At 45.2% G+C, this 24,073-nt stretch overlaps 1 protein-coding gene and 1 pseudogene across 2 annotated transcripts in view; one reads left to right on the forward strand and one right to left on the reverse strand.

Moving 5' to 3' along the window:
- Col6a4 (collagen, type VI, alpha 4) overlaps positions 1-24,073 on the reverse strand; it is a 106,511-nt gene that overhangs the window by 5,333 nt on the left and 77,105 nt on the right. The window contains exons 29-37 of one of the 2 annotated variants that reach the window (NM_026763.2): positions 23,754-23,816; positions 22,204-22,239; positions 20,846-20,882; positions 18,232-18,243; positions 17,654-18,147; positions 7,529-7,619; positions 4,562-5,245; positions 1,475-1,571; positions 271-482 (exon numbers count right to left, since the gene is read on the reverse strand). In NM_026763.2, coding sequence (NP_081039.2) covers positions 271-482; positions 1,475-1,571; positions 4,562-5,245; positions 7,529-7,619; positions 17,654-18,147; positions 18,232-18,243; positions 20,846-20,882; positions 22,204-22,239; positions 23,754-23,816 — 1,726 coding nt within the window. Of the gene's footprint in view, positions 1-270; positions 483-1,474; positions 1,572-4,561; positions 5,246-7,528; positions 7,620-17,653; positions 18,148-18,231; positions 18,244-20,845; positions 20,883-22,203; positions 22,240-23,753; positions 23,817-24,073 lie in introns of those variants that run through there. The other variant, XM_030244544.1, reaches the window with a different exon arrangement.
- Gm24631 lies at positions 6,061-6,148 on the forward strand (annotated as a pseudogene).

Below are 24,073 nucleotides of genomic sequence, written 5' to 3' on the forward strand. Positions count from 1 at the left end.
GGTTGTAATGGGCCCTTGAGTCTTTTCTATCTGGCACCACTTCCTGGAGAGATGGTGACATAACATGGCCTGATATGGAGTCTAGGGGAGGGAAAGTCAGCCTCTTTTTGATGTCTTAAAGTACTTTCCACAGCTTAGTGAATAAATTTGTAAATAAGATGTGCTAAAGAGCGCATGTTGACAAGGTACACAGAATCGTTTTCTAAAGATAAAGATGTTTAAAAGTGAATCAAACTTAGAGAACAAGGAAGCCATGGTTTGGCGGCTCACCGTGGGTGGGGCCCAAATGTCTTCCTTTTGCTGGCGTTTCCTGATCAATGTCTTCAGTGTCCGCCCTGTCCTTCCCATGACTTCCCAACGCTTCTTGCAGAGCTACGGACGCCACCCTGCTTTTCCTCTCCCCTAGAAAGATGCCCTGTGACTTGAGTGCTTCTGAGTCATTCGCAAAGGCAGCAGACGTGCCAGACTGGCTCCTGGAAAACCTGCAGGAAAGAAACCCTTGTCACAGTGCACAGCCAGGGATGTAGCCCAGTGGTACCACACCTGCCTAAGCTCAGTCTCCAAGATCACGAAAGACTCCCACAAGCCCTGTTATCTGACCAAACTGAGCGGCTCTGCCCTCGGTGGTGGACACTCCTGCTGTGGCTCTGGGCTGAGGATTCATACCACTCTCTGGCTGGACCAGGGGCAGCATCGGGTGCTTAGCATCATCATCTTTTCCTCTGAAACTTGAGATTGGAAGACAGGTGCTATGGTGGGATGGGAGTTTTCCTTTTGTGCTTTAATGTTCCCGTGTGCTCATTGAGTTTTTTTTTTTATATTGGTCCTATGTTGCTTTTTATTATCCTTGTTTTATGTAGATGAGTGTCTGCCTTGCATGCACTTGGGTAAACCATGTGCATGCCTGGTGCCCATGGAAGCCAGAGAGGGTATTGCAGCCCCTGGAACTGCAGTTGCAGCTGTTTGAAAGCTACACAGGGATGCTGAGAACAAGTGCAGCAAGCGCTCCTAACTGCCAGCCATCTCTCCAGGCCCATTCTTGCTTCCAACACTAAAGAACAACAGACCTGGGCAGTGGTGGTGTGCACCATTAGTCTCAACACTCAGGAAGCAGAAACAGGCAGATCTCTGTGAGTTCAAGGCCAGCGTGGTCTACATAGTGAATTCCAGGACAACCAGGGCTACGCAAAGAAACCCTGCCTTTAAACTATCCCACCACACCACCAAATAGTTAGAAAAGAGATCCGCTCATCATACCACATCTGTAACCCCAGTGCTCAGGAAGCAAGAGAATCATATGGTCAAAGCTGCCTGAGCTATACACGGAGACCCTTTCTCAAAAAAAAAAAAATTACAAAAGAAATACTAAGCACCATCAGAGCTGTCAAACCCATAATCTGGCTCAAGCTAAAAACTGGGACTTTGTGCAGAGAGGCATCATCCCTGTCCTGGGTCAACCCCACCCCGAGCTCACCTCTTGGCAGAAGTGAAGAAATGCAGCAAGGTGTCCCCACGGTTTGGGCCTCCACACTCCTTAACAAGCTCTGGGGGTGGATACTGGTTTATTCCACCTGAAAGTAAAACAATTTTTAAAATCAAATCATAAAGAATGTAAAAATAATCAAAATGCAAACAGTGTCCGAGGTGTGCCCAGCACAAACAGGACATCTAATCACCACCACTGGGAGCCCTGCAGTGCTCGGGGACCTTGAGGAAAGAAGAGATGCAAAGACTGTGGAAGCCAGGGGTGGGAATCAGCACAGCAAAGCAGTGTCTCCTTGACAGGGTAGCACTCCTACACTCACACTCACAAACTCACAGTAGGTGTGCCAGAAACCTGCACCAGAGAAGCACCATATTCTAGCAGGAGGGAAAGAGGCTCACTAACCACATGCCTATCTGAGGAGATACTGATGGTTGGTACGCATGGAGACAAAAACCAGTTTCCTTTAAGGGCGTTGGCCACTGGTAGTCATCCATGCTCCAGTGGACACCCCCCACACCTTGTGTGTATAAAAAAAAATAATAAAAAACAGCACAAAAGAAAACAAAATGCCACTAACATCACCGCCAAAAATACTGCATCAAACTCAAAAGTCAGAAAATTAAGGCAAAATCTAGAATAAAACAAAATAAAATAATGCAAAAAGGAGGCAAATTGAACAGTAAGAATAACAAAAAAAAAGTCTGTGATGTAAAATCAAAGACTCATAAAAGGCACTAGAACAAAGCATAAAACAAATGTAAGAATAAATGCAAATAAAACAATAAAAATTGAATCATAGGCAAGCAAAACAAAAACATAAAGCGCATTCTGTTAGATAAATAATATCCCAACATAAAGGAAGACAACAAAATATAAAGTGCAAATCTAATAAAAACCTCAAAAATAAAGTAAAACCACATTAAACAGATGAGAGAATCGATTGTCTTTCAGCTTCTCCCTCAAAGAATCGCTGAGCTCTAAGCCACCTCCACTACTCTCTAAGGCTCAGAGAAAGAAAGCCTGTGGCTTTTTCTGTCACACAGCTCCCGAGTAACAAAGCGAGGACTAGATTAGCTCAGTGATGAAGCATCTGTCAAACGGGAAGGTGCAAACTCCACGCCAGTGCTTCTAAGGTGTCCATCAGCATCCCTTTACCTCCTGCGTCGGGAAGGAGCAGATGTCCCTCAAGACCCACAGTGGGACGTCATAGCCGCTGTGAACTCATGTCTTCCAGCATGGAGGGGGAGGAGGCAGCACCCAGACCTCACAGCATGCCCTGAGCATGGTTCATTTTTAATTACCCAGTGCAATACAAATGCCTGGAATTGGCCAGGCTAAAACCCCCACCCTATGCTAAGTCACCACTATTATGTTGGGGGTACACTTTGGTCCTGGATGCTCATGAATTCGGTTCATCTGGGTGTAATAGGAGGTGAGGCTGCTGGGGCATGGATGAAGGGGAGAATCCCAGCCTGGATGCACTGACACAGCCCCCACTCTTTAATCGTCACCATTGGCTTAATCTACCCCGCCTGAAGGAGACCCCAAGCTCTTGACCTGTCACCCTTGCTTCCTGGAAAGTCTCTGAGGACTTCTGACCTCATGCTGCCAATTCAACCTGTGCTCTAAAGCAATAAGACAAAACCCTGCCTGCTTCCTCCAATGTACAGAGCTTAGGTCTCAAATGGTGAAGGAGGCAATGTGTGTGCATGCCTGCACACATGTGCATGTATGTGTGCCCATGCATATGCATGTGCACATCATGTAACTAGAAAGAGGATCATAAAAGTGAGGAAGAGATCACAAGAGAGGAGGCAAAAGAGGATGTTGGAATGTAATGTGTGTGAATGGAAGCAGAAGGGCTGTCAGGGAAGGAAAGGGCACAGCCAGAGGAAGCTGTGGTTCCTCAAGAGAGGCAGCAGGAGAGGGGGGTTAAGTGAGAAAGTATAACAACACATATGTATTAAAGTTCCATAATCAGACCACTGCTTTGAATGCTGACTTAATAAGTAAACAAAAGAAGAACAAAGTTCTCTACCCTTGTTACTTAAAATGTGTTCCATGACTCTGAGATGGTGGCACATGTCTGCAATCCCACCACTTTGTGGGGAGAGGGTGGTGAGGCAGGAGGATTACAGCCAGTTTAAGGGCATCTTGGACTGTAAAGAAAGACTCTTGTCTCTAAAAAACAAACAAACAAACAAACCCCTTGGTCCGTGGGCCAACAGCGTCATTCTGAAGCTGTTGAGAAATCGAGACCCTCAGACCCCAGCCCAGACCTCAGAACTAGATCAAGACCTGACCAGGATGCCCAGAGGATGGGTGTGTGAGTTAAAATCTGAGAAGCATGGCCATCTACTGCTGAAAAGGAGCAGTGGGTGTGGCGGCAGCGCCCATGTATTGGCGCTGAGTCCCTCCATGAACATCTGGTTTAATGATCAGGGAACAGACATCCCAAATTTTTCATTTTGATAACTGAAAAAAAATGGAGAAACTGTGTGGAAGCCTGGGGCCACCGGGTGAGGAGAGAATGACAAGGAATTTGGAGCAGATTGCTGGAAACGGTATCCTGAAACACAGCCATATACAGGTGACAGCTGCGGAGGGAGGGACAGTCGGTTTTCTTTTGTGGTGTGCCCCATGGTAGGTTGCCCATGTTCCTAAAGCAAATGGCCCATGGTTCCTAAACCCACGGCCAACTGACAACACTAAATGAACTCAGTGGCAAAGAAGAGCAGGAGGAGGGGGAAAAAAGAGGAGGAAGGGGAGGAGGAGGAAGAAGGAAGAGGAGGAGGAGGAGGAAATGAAGTTGGGAGGAGGATGTGGGGGAAGGTTCAAGAAGAGTTGAAACAGGAAGAGTGATATGATCTAAATATATTATTTTCCTGTATGAAATTAACAATGAATATAAAGGCTTTCAACTATCAAATAAAATGACATTGAAAATAAAATAAAATAAGGTGTTTTAGAAAAAAAACATCTGCGGCCAACAGCACCTAGGATAACCCAGTCCCTACCCACCCCACCTGCCTACACCCCCAACCCACTTCCATACCCACCCCCTTGGCCACTCACTATTTAGAAGGTTCAGGAAGGCCTCCGTGAATCTGCTGGCATAGGCCACCTCTGCCTCTGAGACACCCTCTAGGCGTAGCAGGTGCTGCTCCCAGGGCGCACTGGCCACTTTGGCCAGCTCAGCCAGCTCCTGGGCGCCCACTCCAGGGCCCACGGCGAGCACGAATAATGCGATGCCCTTGCACTTGGCCTCCTGGGACAGAGTCCTTAGCTTCTCTCTGTCCCAGATGCTTGTCTCGCTGGCCACGATGGCATAGAGGACCCGTGACCTCCGAGGCAGTACGGCTGTCAGAAGCACGTTTTCCAGCGTCCACTCCAGGGCGTGGCCCAGGGCGGGGCCTCCCTGTAGCAGGCCACTCGCAGCCTCCCGAATCTGCCTTTGCATTTCTGTCCGGTGGCCGTGGGAGGTCAGGTGGAAGTACTCAAGCACAGGGGCTTGATCCACACCAGGCCAAAAGCCTGGGGTTGTGTGTGTCAACAGGGCTGCGCGCGCCCCGTGCCAGGATGTGCCAGGCTGCGCAGCCACCTCCAGGTCCTTGAGCACTGAATCCACTAGCCGCAAAGCCCCAAGGTATATGTCCCTGCTGACACCCTGGGAGCTGTCCACCAGGAATACCAAGTCCATGTCCAACTTCTGAGGCCCAGGAGCACGCAGCTGGCACCCCAGGGCTGGTCGGCACTTGTCTGGCAAGAAAATAAAAAAATACAGAGTGGGGGAGGGTAATGAGGGAGAGCCAGATTTAAGCCAGGTAACCTTTCTTTCTGTGCAGAAAACACTTCCAGCCTCATGGTGAATACCTGTCCTGAGTCCTGCCCCGGAAGAAATGGGTGGAGATGGAGATCTGACAGCTAGTTTAAAAACAGGTGTCCATCTTTCAGAAGACAGAATTGAAGCTGACTGCATATCTAATGTTCTCCAATACTGAAGGGATGTCAAAGCTATTGATATTGCAAAAGCATATTGGGGTCACCAAGTATGTCAGGCCACATCTGTAGCTATCCTGGGATACACGGTACCTGCGGGGCCAGGCTGGACATGCCTGCTAGGTCTTCTGGATTCCTAATCTCTGGTTATCAGTATTGTTTCCTCTCCATAAAAAAGAACTAGAGATGAACGGTTTAAGTAAGTAAGAAAGTTTACATGGACGTGCATACACTCAGGCATTCGACCGGGGTTTTAGGATCAGGAGACCGTTCCTTCCATATGAGAAACCACACATTGACTGCTAGAGCTAACAGTGAGCCTAGCAACCAAGTAAGACTGACATTTTATGCTTATATTTTTATAAATGCAATGGTGGTGGTTTTAAAGTGACTTCCCGGTCAGGAGATCAGAGTTCTTAAGCTGGTTCTGCCCTACAGGCACACAGAATCTTTTTCCCTCCCCCGCCCCACTCAGACTTTCTGCCAATGTTTTAGGAACCCACCCATGAGCCAAACCCTTTCATTAAGAACTTATGGTCAGTGCTCACTTCGGCAGCACATATACAAAAAAAAAAAAAAAAAAAACATGGAATGCTACAGAGAAGATTAGCATGGCCCCTGTGCAAGGATAACTCACAAATTCGTGAAGTTCCATAAAAGAGAGAGAGGAAGAAAGGAAGAAAGAAAGGAAGGAAGGAAGGAAGGAAGGAAGGAAGGAAGGAAGGAAGGAAGGAAGGAAGAAAGAAAGAACTGGTGGTCAGCTGGTGTTCTTAACTTGGCACCACAGTCCCTCAAGGGATCTATAGAGCATGCAGGGGGTAGTGATGTCTTTATTTTCACAACTTCTATCCCAGAGAAATGGACTCACTTCTGTGTGAGATCTAAAAGGAACCTGGTTGCCTGGTTCGATCCAGGTTCATCTCTTACTCAGCACGTGACCTTGAGCAAATGAACTTGTCTCTTCCCACCTCCCTGTGTCAGACACAATGAAGATAACAGCACCTATCTTGTAAAGTTCCTTCCAGAGGCAGAGAAACGGCTCAGTGCTTAGGAGCCCATACCACCTTCATACCCAAGACCTATGCCCAGTACCCACATGCAGTATGGCTCACAACCACTTGTTACTCTAGCTCCAGGAAAACCTGACAACCACTGACCTCTAAGACATACTTACCCTTAATTTGAAAATAATAAAAATGCAGTTGGTTTTGGTGTTTACATTTTTAAAATATGAGTTCAAGTACGTAGGGCTGAGAACAAAGCCTAACACACAGTAAGATCTTAAGGAACACCCATGAGGTTAGGTTTCCACAGAGCAGAACTGGGGTTCCAGGAGAGACCATGTGCCCCATGAGACAGTATGTGTGGATGTGGCTTCTGAGCCACAGCATGGTCCAAACAGCCATTCCTGAATCTGACTACATCCTCTTGGGAGTTCAACCCTCTGGTGTGGGTTCTCCACGAGTATGGGTGGTTCACTACAGTGGGCATGCACGAGAACGCCTCCCAGGCAGGCAGGCATACTTCTGCAGAGAGGATCCTCTGGCACAGCCTAGTGAGCAGTGTGGGATACAGTGGAGGAGGTGGGAGAGCTGAAGAGGGTGGATCTCACTACTAACCAGAAGTAGATCCATTGTCTAGGACCCAGGACTCCTGACTCCTGTTCAGTGACCACTCATCACACTAAAGGAGGACTCTCATGCTCAGACACATACAGGAACTCTGAAGAACTGAACAGAGTGTACTGGGGTATGCCAAAGGGGACGAGGGAGGACCAGGGAACACAGCAGTCACTTGGCTTATCAGGAGTCATGCCTCCTCTGATCTGCGGTCAGCCAGGAATGTGGTGTTTGTGCCTCTCAGGATAATGCTGACTTCCTAAGAAAAACTGAAAACCTGCATTTAGTAAGAATTCCCAGACTCTAATGCACTGTGCATGCCAAGCACATTAGTGTCTGAAGGGCAGGTCTAGCCTTATGGCTGGCGTTGACTCATCTGGCCTTAAGTCCTCAGCTGGATTAGGAACACTGTCCTAGCTCTTACCATAGCAGAGAGTACAGCTGGCCAGGCGTTCCACATCCTGCTGGCCCTCGGTCTCCCACGTAAACAGGTGAAATTCGTTGGGTCCATCCACCTAGTTCAACACATACACACACAAATTCATGACCACCTGAGTTAAATCCCAAGTCATTGTCTTTGTGGCTTTTAAGGAAATACACAGTTACGTAAATAAATACATAGAAATAATTTGACATTATATAACACATTTATAATCATGTAGGATCCTAGCTCTAAGGGATCACATACTATGTACTAAGGAGGGAGTCCTGTAACGTTCAAGGGAAAGAGGTAGACACCATGAAGGGAGCACCTGTAGAACATTCCTGGTGATCACAGCCAGGGCCTAATACAACTCGCAGCTATGAATGAAGAATCAGAGGAGCTTTGGTGAAATGGGAAAATATGTTTATCTCTTTCATTACCTCTCTGATCATGATTAGTACAATAACTAACAAAAAAAAGATTAAAAACAAAATGTGAATAACAACAGTAAATCCAACAAGGTTCCTAGAACACCTTTGAAGTGCCTTCTTCCTAGGTGCAGAGCCAGACTACATTTCCCAGCTTCCTTTGCAATGAGTTCCTGTGGTTTGGTTAATGGAATGTATGTCATTCTAGGGTATGCATTGTAGTTTCTTGCTCCCTCTCCTACCTTTGCCAGCCAGATTTAAAGGATGGAAAAGAAAAGGGTTTGATCCCCTAAAGTATAATGGGACTGCTGAGAGAAAAAGCCAGAGTCCTGAAGTGGCTAAATATAGAACGTGCCCTGCCCCCAGTATCTTACATAAGGACTACGTTCACATCATGGCATTCTGGTTGGGGAATGAATGGTTCCACAGTTAGCCAGGCCTGGCTAACACTGTTCCTGAGATTTCTACCTCATGATGAAAACTAGAGATGTTCTCCAATCCTTCCTCTCAAACACTGAGGTGGAGTCTGCAAAGCTGCAGGGGTTTATTCACGTCCATCTTTGTATCCACTCTCTATCAAAGCATGAAAGATGGAGCCCAGTCGAGGGCCTGCTCCTCCCCCTTCATGCTCAGGGCCAGATCCAGTCAACTCTCACCACTCCTCTAGGTAGTAATGTGGCCAGGCCAGGAAGATATCCCGCTAGCTCTCAGGGAGACAGACCATCGAGGAGTACTCTGGAAAAGAACTCTATGCCATCAACTCTTTACAGAGCCCACTGCTCTCTCTACTCAATGCTCCAGCAGACCTCCATCGCTGCCTTCCAAAGCAGGCTCGCTCGAAGGAAACATCTTAATGAGGAAAGAATTATGAAGAATTGACATTTATTTCTATTAATGTAACACAGAGACCAAAACAAAAAGGCAAAAGTCTAAGAAGAAAGACAAACTCACATCCTCTCTCATTCTTTACAGGGCAAAAAGAACATTAAGTTGTACCCAGGCTGATCAGTAGCCACTTCCTAAGAGTCCTCATAAGCCATGTAAAGGGCAGGAAGGTGACAGGGCCATGCCTTCACTTGTGGAAAGACAGACAGAGGATCTTCAAGAAAGAAGGGACTCTGATATATAATATGTTTTAGGAACTCAAGGGAAGGGGTTAATGAAGGCAATGACATTTGGCACTTTTCAGAGCGTGAGGAGGGAAACTTAACAGGCAAAGCAGTGGTGGTAGCCTTCTAGTGTGAAGGATAGCACATACCAAGACTCAGAGCTGGACAACGGCTTCCAAGCTGGCCTCTACTCACTGACCCATTTTGTGTGTATTAGAGAATATCCACCTCCAATGTGCCGCTGTTGTGTAAATCTGAGCCATGTGGCTCCCTGACACATGGGAAACAGTAACACAGAGTCTTCTTAAGTACATCATGCAGATCTCCTCCAAATGGCTAACAGATCCAAGCATGGGCTAGCCAAATGTACCCAATTCATCACTCCAGATTAAACCAGTGTAAACAGGATTATGACATGTCATCATCTTACTGGAAGTCACAAGAGGAGACTGGGAAACTTCTGGGCCCAGGATCTATGGCAGTGAGCCGGGAGAAATGAGAAGCAGAGAGAACCCTAAGAGCTTTGTCAAGGCCTTGTAGGGATATGTTAAATTGGTATACAACTTTTTTTAAATCACAGAAAGTATAGCTGAAGATATATATATATATATAAACTTAAACGAAGTTTTAAAGTAATGAAAGACCTCAGACAAATGTAAACATTTAGCCTACGTCTGTACAAATTCATGCTCCTCTATCTTAGAGACGGCTCCAGGGGAAAGTTCTAGGCCAGGAGTTTAGGGAACCTGGGTTATAATCCTTGATCTGCCTGCTGTGGCAGTGCATCCACAGAGAGGTATCTGCCTTCCGTGTCCTAGGTAACACAGTTTTAGGATGGAAGTGGGTACATCTGGGTTCTCCTGTGCCAGAGCAGCTTGGTCCCAAGTGACTGTCATCTGTGTCCACGTCTGTTCAGGACAATATACGAGACCTTCTGCTCTAAGCACCTCAGAGCCTATAACTCTTCCATGTTTTATTCAGCTCATTGGAAAGTTGCCAAATTCAGTCAAATTTGACTATATACACAACTTCCACTTTTTAACTTCCCTTGGGAACAATAATTTTAGGATCCCACTTAACATCTGTACTGTCCTTGCAAAAGAATTGTGGAAACAAGAGACAAAATGCAGTGGAGTCCACAGGGAAGCTATGACTCAGGAGAGATATATCATCTATATGGGGCTTTATTAATAACTTTCCATGACTTTGGCCTTAGGCTTGCCAGCATAGTCATTGCCAGTGAAGAGGGAAAAGAGGGTCTCCTGAGAAAACTCAAGCAGAGAAAGAATGTGGGATGGTCACTGGTGTGAGGAGAGAACAACTGGCCCATTGCTTCCTGCTGAGAATCCACAGCAGAGCAGGGAAACCAGAGGGCCTCAAAGGCAAGCTGAAGTCAGCTAGCATTAGAATCTGCGCCATTGACATCCTCACCACCGACTCCATTCCTACACACCCAGTAGTGTTTGCAGCAGTGGGGAAGCACAGCGCAACAGAGCCAACAGCAGCCTCAGGAATCCGAGAGCCCCTTAGGGGTCTCTACTCGGGTAAAGTGGGATTCCTGACTGCCACAGAAAAGGACTTCAGGACAAGTTAGAATGAGGCACCCACCGGTGGTGATTAAGTATTTAGACAGAATACAGGAAAGGGAGAGGCATAATGCCAAGGCACAGGTGTGGTCTCCTGAGAGAGAAAACTGCTCGGTACCTTTACCCTTAGAGGACTGTCTCCCTCCTTTGAGGATGTAATCTACAACAAGAATTAAAGGTTAAGCCAAATGAGCCTTTCTCAGACTTCTGGCTAAGACTGAGCATAAACATTAAGCAAATCTTAACATTTAAGTGAGGTGTAAAGTCTGTTTTAGCTGGAGTACTTATCTTTCCTACCTTGGAGACTTACCTAATGTGGGCTGGGAGGGAGCTCAGTCATAAAGCATAAGAACAGAATCCGATTCCCCAGAACCCACAGGCAAAAAAGAAAACAAACAAACAAACAAACAAGAAAACATGGCTGGTCCACACTTACGATCCCAGCACTAGGGAGCCAGGGACAGACAGATCCCTGGGGCTCAACAGCCAGCAAGGCTAGCCTACTTGGCAAATTCCAAGCCTATGAGAGACCCTGTCTCACAAGAAAAGGTGAATGACACCTGAGGAGAGCCAAGGTTGTCCTCTGACTGCCACAGGTCACCCTCATACACGTGAACCTGCACATACACAACACACAGAATTTCCTTTTGTAAATAAAATCGTAAGGTAGTTTTATGGGGTAAAATATTACTGTATAAGATTTAAGAATAAAGGGCTAGGAAGATGGCTCAATAGGTAAGAGTGCTTGCCATCCAAGCATGAGGACCCAAGTTGAAATCCCCAAGAAGCATGAAAAAGAAAAAGCTCAGAGTGGCCACACAACACCCTCCTGTTCCCCAGTGTTGTGGTAGGCCAGAGGCAAGAGGATCTTTCAAGCTTGCTGACTGCCTGCTACCTCCAGGTTCCAAGAGAGACCCTGTCTTAAAGGAATAAGGAAGAGAGTGACAGAGTATGACACTATTTCTGACTGTGAGTGTTCCCACCCATATGGGCATGTGTAGTGAGAATTTTGGTTTCCTCAAAAACACAGAAATATTATAAGACTAGGGTCTCATTTTAATTCCAGGTGTAGGATATGGGGCTGCTTCAGACTGTCCACAGCAGCTGACTATGATTTGCCTCATGCTCTAGCAGGGCTATGATTTTGTCAGCTGCAGATAGTTTCTGTGATTGTGTAATGTTTGAAAAGCTGGGGACTTTTCACAGGGAATATAAATGCTAGGACCCTGAGAGATGTGGTTTGGTGGTTGGTGGTTGGTTGCTGTTGGTTGTGGCTTATTAAGTTGTCATGTACAAAGAAAAACAAGAAGAAATTAGATCTCCTGATGGCGAAGTTCAAACTTGCCACAAGGAACTTGACACCCCTAATCAGCAAGAAGTAATCTAAGGATGTAGATACCCCCCTTTTCCTCTTTTTTTTTTTCTCTCTTATCTAGTGTTAGGGAGTTGGAAGGGTGGGAGAAAGAAGAACCCAGAGTAGCCAAAGTCTGGCTACAGGCATATACTATACTACACACACACACACACACACATACACACACCGAGATTTAGGGATAAGAAAAATGCTGATAGGCTAAGCTCAAAAGTTACATTCTGGTCCCAAGTAGGCATAATATATTGATTCATTATGATGTTCTTGTTTGAGATGTCTTGTTTTAAGGAAAAACACATCATGTCTGTAGGCACTTGCAGTTTGGCCTGTCGTGTTGACGTTTCCTGACACTTACTCTGCAGGAAAGGCAAACTAGATCCCAGGCTGGGGGCTTCCTTCCATGTTCCTGTCACCTCCCTGTCACTTCCAATGCTCCCTGCCTTTCTACCCCACCTTAGTGGTAAAGACAGGGAGCGACAGCACATGCCCGTGGGTTTGCACGGACATTCTTTGCTGGCAGAAGAACTCATAAGCAACATTCAAACCTCACTGAATCTAACCCCCAATACTAAAGGCCGTCCCATGAACCCTTGTCCTGAAGACTCCCAGGCTCTAACCTAAGGCCTCAGCTGTTGTGCTCAGCTGCCAGAGGCCAAAAGAGAATTTCATTCCTGGGAATAAGCTGGGGGAGGCTCTTGGCCTGAAAAAACAAAAACAGATAGGGATGGTGGAAGCAAGTCCTAGGGAGGGAGGTTTACCTTGGAGAGAGTGGAGCTGACTAACTAGACTCTAAGGAGTTTACAAACCATCTGGCACTGAGTTGGGGTAAGGGCTCAGAAAAGAAGAAACTGTGGGAGTGAGGGAGTGAAGAGGCCAGAGGAGGAGAGAGAGGACAAAGCTGCCATCTAACCTGTGGCTGGCCCAAGGAGCATAGGTAGAGCTACGGCTCCTCTAAATTTATATCATAGTGTCACCAAAGTCAACCAAGAAATCCACTCTCCCTGTTCTCCCCAGAAACACCAGGAGTCAGAACTGGGATAAGAGTGTATGTGATGGTTTGTAGCTGTTTGGCCCAGGGAGTGGCCCTATTTGGAGGTGTGGCCTTGTTGGAGGAAGTGTGTCCCTATGGGTGTGGGCTTGACCCTCTTCCTAGCTGCCTGGAAGCCAGTCTTTTCCTAGCAGCCTTCAGATAAAGATGTAAGACTCTCAGCTCCTTTTGAACCACACCTGCCTGGATGCTACCATGCTCCCACCTTGATGATAATGGACTGAACCTCTGAACCTATAAGTCAGCCCCAATTAAATGTTGTCCTTATAAGAGTTGCCTTGGTCATGGTGTCTGTTCACAGCAGGAAACCCTTAAGACAGTGTATATACAGTGAGGAAGAGGGACTTGGGAGCAGGCCATATCAGGATGCAAATTCCTGGACTGTGTGGCTTAGAACAAGTCATTTCTCCCTCTTGCCTTTGTTCACTTCATCTGGGCAATGCAGGTTAGCATTTGTAACTGGTGGAACTGCTGTGAGGGTTAGACAGTCCTTGTGATAGCTAGATTTATTTATCAACCTTACACAGACTGTATTCATCTCAGAAGAAAGAGCCTCTGTGCAGAATCATCTGTGCTGAGCTGGTCTCCAGGCATGTCTGTGGGGGAGCATCTTAACTAAGTTAATGGATATGGGAAGATCCAACCTACTGTGGGCATGAGTGCCACCAATCCATAGGTAGGGGTCCTCTTTAAGAGTAGAGAATTTAAAAATAGTATCTGGAGCTAGGGACATAGCTCAATTGGTACAGAACTAGCCACACAAGCTTGGGGCTATTTGATCCCCCACACCCATGGAAAAGGCTGGGCATGGTGGCTTGAGAATGGGTTTGTAATCCAAGGTTAGAAAGAACAAGACAGGAGGATCCCTCAGGCTCCCTAGCCAGCCAGCCTTGCCCAATAGAAGAGCTTCAGTTCTCAGTGAGAGACCATGTGGGCAAAACCAAGGTGGACAGCACCGGATGAACTACATCCATGGCTGACTGCTGGCCTCCATGTGCACATGCGAACACACACACACACACACACACACACACACACCAATTTCTTTATCTTCTAAAGCTGATGACATATGAAGAGACAGGACTTCTGTGACAGCCGGTCTTCCAGCCTTCGGATTTGCTAAGGACTAAAGTAGGACCGTTTTATAGACATATCTCCTAATATAACTATAAAGATAAAATGCCCTAAAAGAGAGAAGGGACTTAGAACTTGGAAGGACTCTGTTTTACTGTCTTTAACTTTTGAATTCAAAGCCTTGGGGCCCGTGAGAGCTCCAGACCTTGACCGCTCACTTAACTGCTGTGCCTTGGTATCATCGCCTGAAGAACAGGCTCATCATACTGCCTATCTCACTGGGTTCTGAGGATTAAGTGAATCAATAAAGGCTTAGAATGGTGGCTGGATCAATAAACATGAGCTATTTTCCTAGGCGTTGTTTCAAGAGAATCTGTGCGGGGCTTTTTAGAAAGAAAAATGAAATCCAAAGCCTGGCACGCAAGCTGCACTTTCTCTCTAGTGCTCTGCTTCTTCGCTTTAAAAAGATGATCTAATGAAGGCTTGTGTTTGGGGACATGCGACCTCAATAGTGATGGGATCAGGCACGGGGAGTCCAAGTGCAATAGTACCATTTTATCTAGGGCTGAGACAATTCCGTTGATAACGAAAGAAACTTTCCAATAGGCATGGTGGTCTCCAAGTGTGTCTAAATGCAATAAGAAGTTACGATATCTGTTTGTGTAATCTGTTCAACTTGGACTACCATCATTTGCCTGAAAGAAGTATGTGGGAGTTGTTCTGAAAATTATGGTAACGCAGAGGTGAAAGGCAGAAAGCCTCACACACGTCAGCAAGCCTTTGGGCAATGAATTCAGAAGATGAACCATAAGACAAACCCACCACCTTCACTAGATTGCCCTCATGTAAGGAATAAGGAACCAGGGAGGCTGCAGCATACCCACCAGAGAAGAACGGGGGCTGAGAGGCCCTGAAGAAGCGGTTGTCATTTTGACAATTTCTTTCCTTGCCAGTGTCACCGGCAGCAAGGTCATTCGTTACATCTGAACTGGCAAGCACCATTTAACATCTTTTCTAAACCATTAAATTTTCAAAGTGCCGAGCTGTCTCCCCACAGCCTGGGGCAAGAGCATGTCCACAGGAGAGGAGGGCGGCTAATAGCGATATCACGGCGTGTCAAGTATATTCAAGCCGGCAACCTCACCTCACAGAGCATTTCATGCTTTCACTCTGAAGCCCACCCACCCACCACGAAGAGGGTGAGCAGGCCATGACTAAGGATGTACCTACAAATCAGAAGCAAACACGAGCTGTCCATCATCCCATCTGAGAGCACCACAGGGCTGCATTCAGGGGGATGTGACTGCCCATGGTGTCAACCTCTAAACGTCAGGGGCCGGCCTTCCTGAGAAATAGAGGTGTTGATGGTTATACCTGGACAGAAGCCTACATAACAGTGCAGCACAAACCCGTCTCCATCCCTGTTTTAATTTTTGTTTAATTTGGTTTGGTTTTTGGAGACAGTGTCTTGCATAGCCCAGGTTGGTCTTGAACTTGCTACATAGCCAATGGTGACTATGAAATTCTGATTCCCCTGCCTCCACCTCCCACGTGTTAGATTACAGGCATATGCCACTTTCCTCGGTTTATGTGGGGCTAGGATCAAACCCAGGACTTCACACATGCTAGGCAACTACCCTAGTAACTGAGCCATATCCTCAGACCCCAGTGTTTTCATTTCTGAGCCAAGAAAAATGAGACCCAGACAGTCCAACTATTATGATGGCTCCTATAAGCATCTTATCATCTATGAAAGTGGGGGAAAAAATCACATCTCTAACTTAAGTGGTTAGCTTTATACTCGGCCTTTATCAAAGCATCCTGAAAATTACCAGACCTCTCTCAGCAGCCTGCCCTGTCCTGCTAGGCCAGGAAGATGCAGCAAGAACAAGAAAGAGCACCATGTCTTCGTTTTCTCTTTGTTTTTCAACTGAGATGGCTGCCTGCCCTTCCTGGTAGTTGGCAAGCTGTCACAAGCTTATCCATTGATTCTTCAGACACATGCACTGTGTGTCATCCAAATTTCTCACCTAGCAGTTCTGCTGCACAACTCTATCTCAAGAGAAAATGAAGTGGCCCAGCACAGCTGAATCCATTAGTTATTAAGGAGAACCATGTGACATCTCCATTTTTCCCGGTCAGAAATGGTCAAGTGTCGGTAATATCACATGGCTGAATCTAGCATTTGCACACAGTGGAAGAAAATCGACCTTGAGTTTGATAAATCGTCCCAGAAACTCTGTGAGCACATACTGCATGGGTTTTAGTTAGAAGAGAAAACTTTAGAGGCTACACATCTGGACTAGTTTCTACCAGCTGCTAGTTTCTATACATATTGAAACACCATACTGACAGAAGGAACAAATTACCCAAGCACACAACATAGATGAGCAAGACTGGACGTGTTGACTGGAAGAAGTCAGATACAAAGGACTAAATGGGTGATTTCATTTATATCAAGACTCAGAATACGTAACACTAACTGCTTGTGATCAAAGTCAGAGGGGTAGTTACCCTGGGGATGGCAAGGAACAGGGAGAGAATTTATAAATGCCAAAGGTACTCTGAATCTTAAGTCACATCCTGGTCACAGAGGAGTAAAATACCTAAGAACCCATCTGGGCTTGCTCTGTCAGCAAAGTGCTTGCCATGTGAGCACAAAGACCCGAGTTCAGATCCCCAGTAACTAGGTAAAAAATCCAGATATGGCATAAACCTGTAATCCTAGCACTGCAGAAATGGAGTCAGGAGAATACTGGGGCTTGCTGGCCAGCCAGCCTAGCCTACTGAGCAAACTCCAGGACAATGAGAGACCCTGCCTCAAATCACAAGGTAGTCAGCGCCTGAGGAATGACAGCCAAGTTTGGACTCTGGCTTTCACACGTATGCCTATGTATACATGTATGTGAGTGTGTGTGTGTATGTGTGTGTGTGTGTGTGTGTGTGTACATACACACACAATCCTTTTATGTGTGTGCTTTAAAAGCACAACATTTTTTCATGTTGTTAAAAGAACACATAAGGTTATAGGAAGAAAAGGAAGAAAGCCACAGTTGATAATCTCTGGTGTTAGTTTAGCATATATATTGTAATGAGCAAGCTTGACGGCAGATTGTAGTCTGCCACTAACTAGTTACTTGACCCTCAAAAATATCCTTACCTTCTCTAAGCCTTCTTCTTACAATAGGGAGAACCGACAAGGCCTAACTAATTGCGCTTTAGGTACATTACATGTGATATGAGGCCCTTTACACAATTCATGCGCCTCCTAAGAGCCAGGTCATCTGTAGTAGCTCTGTCAAGAGTATCCATATTGAGATCCCCTCACCTCTCCCATAGTCAGCAATTTCTGAAGAATTTTTCCCCCGAACCACTCTGACTGCTCATGTCATCCCTGGTAGAATGGTAAAAACCAGACTAACGCCAGAACCTCTTCCCATCAGCCCTTGCACCTCCTCCCATCAGCCCTTGCACCTCCTCCCATCAGCCCTTCCCACATCTCACATACCAGCCCTGCCTCTGGGAGGTTGTGCTCCTCTGTGAAGGTCACAACTGCTGTAGCAATGTCCGCTGCGTGGAGCTCCAACGTGGCTGTGCTGACAGAGGCTGTGTCATAGTTCCTACCTGCCTGGAAGAACACGGCCACCTTCCTCACCAGAAGGCCTGAGCGTACACGTTTGAATACGTGTCTAGCCACAAACCTCATAGTGGCCCCAAGGTTCCGAGACCCAGATGAGCGTTCCAGGGGGATTTTCCTGACAGCCTGCAGAAGGGCAGCTTTTCCCCGATGGTCTGACAAGCGCACTAGGTAATCTGTCCTCGTGTTGTAGGAAACAATGGCCACTCGGGCACCAGTGGGACAGTTGCTCTCGCACATTTCCAGCTTCATCAGCAGAGATAATAAAATGTTTCTCATCCTCTCAAAGTCTGATGGGGCGACATCGTTGGACATGTCCAAGGTGAAGACCACTTCTGTTGGGAATGCTGGGCACCTGGAAATACCTTGACACGGGGATACACAGACTTGAGATGTCTGAGCTGCAGCTAGACAGGCGAGGGCTTATGTAAACAACGAGCAATATTTACCTGTTGAGCAAGCTGGAAGGGAAAAGACACGGTTTGTGCCTGTCTATGGGCAGTTTCTATTTAATATAAAATACACTGGTTTTGGTTTGACAGCTTCTGTGTCACTGAAGCTGACCTTGAATTTAAAATCCTCTTGCCTCAGTCCCCCAAGTATTGGAATTTTCAAACTATATCTACTTTGAAAAATCCTCTTTTGAGAAATTCAAGTGACCTTCTAGATACCCTTCCTTGGTATGGCAAAAGTCCCTACTATTTGCCCAGGATCCAGCCTTTTTTTTTTTTTTTTTTCCTATTATAATAGGGCCTCAATTTCTGACTGGGTATATCGCTGCCTGAAACAAATGTCACACTTCCACTGGGCTAGCTGACTTACTACATTCTGGATAATACAGTATGACTTTGCAAAAGCATCTTTATATCCTAATGAAACCCATTATTAAGTTATAAGAGAGAGGCAAGAGCACCCTTTGCCTTTTGCCCTTTGCCCTTTGCCTCTTCCTTCCCTTCCAGGCTGGATAAAATGTAGATTCAATGACTGAAGCTTGATTAACTTCTCAGAGCATGAGATAATTTGAGAAATACAGCAACTAACACACACGACAGAGAAGAAAATACAATGAGGCTTCATCCTGGAACCCCTGGAATGCACACCCCAGAACTCCATATCAACCCAGACTAATGATGGCTAAGCTTTGACCTGAGAGACACATTTCCCCATTGTTATTGAGGACTTTGGTCATGTTCAACTAAAATTAAATCCATCTAAAGCACTAAGCTATTCTGCAGCTATATTTTACATGTGCCTCATACATACATATTCATAAAATATAAATTATCTACAATTATATGTATATCTTATGTAAAGTATATGTGTGTATATACATATATATGTGAGTAACTTGCTCATAAAAAAATGTGTCCTTAGTTCACATCTATGTATTCAAACATAAAAATACTTTTATTTTATAAAACTTGGAGCTTAAAGTATGTTTGACTCTGAATCATATTACACTGGATATGACATTTTTATCAATAAATGCCAAGTGCTATCATATATTCTACTATGTAGCTGTCCTGTGATTTCTTCAGCCACTGTCTCTCAGTACAAACACACATGTACAAGTATCTGTGCCTATTTGTCCAATTAATCTGCCTATCGCAGTAATTATGGGCTTTTATATGACCATTCCAATTACTCTTTAGGCAGCACTTTATAGTCCCACAAGCCACGTTTATACATTCCTCAAATTAGGGCTAAGGATTTTTTTGACTTTTCAAAAATATTTCCAATTTGAAGCTTAGACCTGGTGGTACAAGCTTGTATTCCTAGCTCTTGGGAGGTTGATGCAGGAGGATTGCAAGTTTGAAGCCACAGCAGTATACATAAGGAGTTTTGGGCCATATTAGCAAGACCCTATCTCTAAAGCCAGAACTATATAAACAAATATACATATGTATATGTGTATTATTTACATACATATATATGTATGTATTATATGTGTATGTTTATGTAACAAGTATGTATATATTTCCATATATACCATATATGAGAACCATAAAGAGCATATCATAGTTTTAACTGATAATCTTCAATTTCCACTGAGGGTGAATATTCTCCCAGGTGCATTGTTAATTTATAATTTTTTTCTTCTCTGATTCTTTATGTCTTTTGCCTATTTTCAATTCAAAAGGCTTTTTTTTAAACATTTAGATTTAGCTCTCCAAAAAAAGTCCACACTTATCTATAAAAATGATTATGCAGCAGCAGTTTTAATCTTGCCGTGACATAGCAAGGACACTGAGCCCTTCACTTGAGTCTGCTGCTTCTAGCTAGAATTTATTTTCTCCCTTTTCTACTTGCTTTTGACCCTGTGGTGCTCCTCGCTGTAAGGGGTTTTAACTTTCTATGTGGCCAGTTCTTCCTTTCTATCCAAGCTGATAGTATTCCTCTAGGTGACTCCCAGGAAAATGGATCCTGGACTCTCCTTGAATAGCAGTCAGATGGGAGTGGACAGAAGCCAGAAGGTTGAGCAAGAAGGCAAGTGGTTGTGTAGAAAAGCCAGACTTCTACACCAAGACCTTTCAACTCAATGTTCTTTCCCTGTCGCCAGTAAGGAGAGATGTGTGCTCTCTGTGGATGCGAGTACCCACTATGTTTTTAAAGAGAGTACAAAGTGACAAAGCTAGTCTTAAGACCTAATGGTTCATAGTTCCATTTCTGCAATGGAAATACCAACCAAATAGAGCATGTTTCTTTTCAAAAGGTCACTGTGAATACTGTTGGCTGAAATAAAAAGAACAGGGCTTCCCATGCCCTGTTTCAGGGACCAAGGCTCATGGGTATGTGAGTATGGCAATACGTTGCGGGATCCAGCCTTGTATGGTAGACTTTTTCTTCAGTATTGAGATGGTGTGCCTTTCAAACTACTTAACTTCCAAGCCCACTGAAGAAGAGAAGACTTACTTAAAGGGAGCTTGGACCCAGTCTGTTAATTTATAAGATCTTTTTACAATGGACAAGCCACTTCCCAAGGCTCAGTCAAATCCTCGGGTAACTTATGTCCTTGGTCCTTGATCCACACATCCCCAAACCACCACCTCCCAAACAACTCACGGCAGTTTCCTCGCACGAAGTCAACAATTTCACAAGGCTGTAGAGAGACGGGGAAAGACAGGGAGAGGAAATAAGCATTTAAAGTGGAGCGGATTTCACTGTCGTGGCTTGAAATGATGCATGTGCGTGTTACCAGTTCCTAGCTGAAGCATTTAAATACGTAACAGAAAACCACAAAATTGTTAGAGCTGATGATACCACCTAACAGTATTATTTCCGGATCCAGCCACTACTTTAAAACATTTAAAGGATTTGATATGATACATTGAGATAAGTAGGTAAGGTATACTGTTTTACTTTGTAATCTGCCTCACAAATCGATGGAATCAAATCTGATGTGGAAGGTTGAAATCCAGGAATCTCAGGAGAGAATACTGGGGACCACTGTTGATGTATGCAACTTTATAGAAGTGTTTGCTATAAACTTCCCTTCTTTAGACTGACTGCCCAGACAGGTACCTCCATAACCTGACCCCAAGGAGAGTCCTCTGTTTTTGTTTGTTTGTTTTTATCCATTATAGGGATAATTTCTTGTGTACTGTGTGGAAGCATCACCTGCCAAGAAACATCTAATGGCCAATAAATTGAGACAGGATTAGAAGGTAGGACACCTGGCAGAGAGAAGGGAACTCTGGGAAATAGTCAGGCTAGGAGGATTCCCCACCGGGATTTGAAGGAAGTTGGATGCATGAAACCGAGGAGAGGTAACTAGCCAAGTTGCAGACGTAGAATTGTATAAACTGGCTAAATTATGAGCTAGCTGGGGAACAAGTCTAACTTAAGGCCTAGATATTTTATTAACAAATGATGAGCCTCGGAGTCGCTGTTCAGGCCCTGGGGAACAGGTGGGAAGCCTGTAGTTCGAATCCCTCCCTCTCTCTCTCTCCTTTGCTCTTCCCTCAACTTCAGATCCTGACACTTCCCGTTTGTTGGTTGTTTCTGCTTCCTGCCACCCCACCTAACAGTCTCTGTGCACTTGGGAGAAAAGCACTCCTCGTCATTGCTGATATTATTCCCGGAGTGTCCCATAAGACATGAAAGCCTGTGCTGTTCTGTGCATTGGCGCATTAAAAATGCATAGCTTTATGAGCCGTGTTTTTAGCTTTACAGAAGAGCATGCTTCAGAAAGAAGGTAGCTCCCAAATATTTTCATTTATGTCACTTAATATTTAAAATATTATCCTAATTTTATACTGGCATTTCTGGGGGGGAAAAAAAAACTCTGTAAACTTAACGTATTAACAAAATTTATAAAAGGAAAACCTCCGAAGCTTTAAGATGAACACATCTTGCTTTGTGGCTATTGAAAGATTTATGTTCTAAATGAGTGAATTTTCAAATTAGGAGTCTTCACCTACCGTCCTATCTGCCAAGCCTTTCGAGCCTTTGGTGCCCTGGAAAGAACAGAAGCATGGTTAGAACCGTGGGTTCTGATTCCTAACACTTTTTTATAAGCAACTGGAGATACTGAGTGCTCACCAGGGCACATACACTGCCCTCCTCTCCTGGCCCTGGAGTTCTGCCCAGCCCAGTAAGGAGGTCAAAGTACCTGAGTGGTATATCCTAAATCTCAGAATCCAGGAAGCCCAGGAGGATGAGACATAAACTCTTGGAAGACCAAGTAATTTTGAAACCAACTTATACTTCAAGTTCAAATTCAAAAACTGGTATTCAAGATCCCAGGTCCTGCCACATGCTATTCTAAACTACATCCTGGTATCCCCCTGTTCCTGCTCTTCCACGCCTCTCATCCCCACCCTGTTTCGACCCTCGTAGTGAAGGAACCCTCCCAGAAGTCTTCCAGTTACCACTGTCTGGCTCCAGCCCCCCTGGGAGCCTAGCCAGTCGTTGACTTTGTGTAGTCTCTACACAGTGGTAACCTGAAGTCTAGGGCAGGTCACTGTACTGAGACCCACTAAGTCAGTACTTCATCATCAGATGACTATGAACTACCTCTGTGGTGTTTGGTTTTTCTGACTTAGTTGATTCCCTCTAATAAATACTCCAAACTCCAGTGAGGGACATGCCGATGTCCCCTTCTGGCTGATGAATATGTTATTCCTCACAGAGTGACAGACACACACTGGCTAGTTTTTTACCGGCTTAATACAAACCTTGGCATATCTCAGAAGGATGAATCTCAAGTGAGGAATTGTCTCAGATTGGCCTATGGACATGTCCATGAGAAATTTTCTTCATTGCCAACAGATAAGTTCCCAACCAACTGTGGGTAGTATCACCCTTAAACAGATGGGCCTGGGATGCTACCATCCCCGGTGGGGAGCAAGCCAGTAAGCAGCATTCCTCTATGGTCTCTGCTTCAGTCCTGGCCATCAAGTTCCTTCCTGCCTTGAGTCCCTGCTCTGACTTCCCTCAATGATAGACTATAATCTATAATCCAAATAAACACATTCCTCCCCAACTCGCTTGTGGTCAGTGGTTTCTCACAGGGAAGCAAACTATTCCATGCTGTCTCTAAAACAGGACACAGGGCAAACCTTCAGAGTCTCTCTACATCCCAGTGTATTCTAAAAATTCTTCTAGTCTTGCAGCATTATCAGCTCAGATTGTATGGATGGCATATCTAATGAGGATTTCCTTCTGGCTTTATGTATTGGTCATCATGTTTGCATTGATAAGCTCATTCACTGGTAAGTTTTATGTATTAATCTATGTATTTAGGAAGATCCATAAATCTCTATCTACGCCAAGATCACCTCTATATTCAGAAACACTACATCTAGAATGCTATGTAGGGTTTGAAGTTAGTGCTTTCTAAGTAGTTTGCCAGTTCCCTTGAGCCTGCCAAATGTCCCAGATGTTTGTTTCTCCTTCAGCGAGGCCTCTTATCAAGCTCTTTCTCACCTTGGCACAAGGTTAAAAATATAGAAGGAAAGGTACTCATTACCATTTTTCCCGGTGGGCCTTGGTCACCTGGAGTTCCAGCAAGCCCAGGAAATCCAGAATTGCCCTATAATGAAGAAACCAAAGAAATAAGTGTCCCTGTTGGCTATAAGACTGGTCTTCCCAAACCATCAAATTGCTTCATACCTAAAGCCAATGACTCTGCCCCTGTGAACTATGTATCCATGGAGAGACAGGGAGGCTTTATGGGAACCAACAACTCCCTTCTAGGCCACCTATCTAACCCCAGCTTGACCACGGATTACACACACACACACACACACACACACACACACACACACACACACGAGTACATTTCCATGC

This window comes from Mus musculus, chromosome 9 (genome assembly GCF_000001635.26).
Source record: "Mus musculus strain C57BL/6J chromosome 9, GRCm38.p6 C57BL/6J".
NCBI lineage: Eukaryota > Metazoa > Chordata > Mammalia > Rodentia > Muridae > Mus > Mus musculus.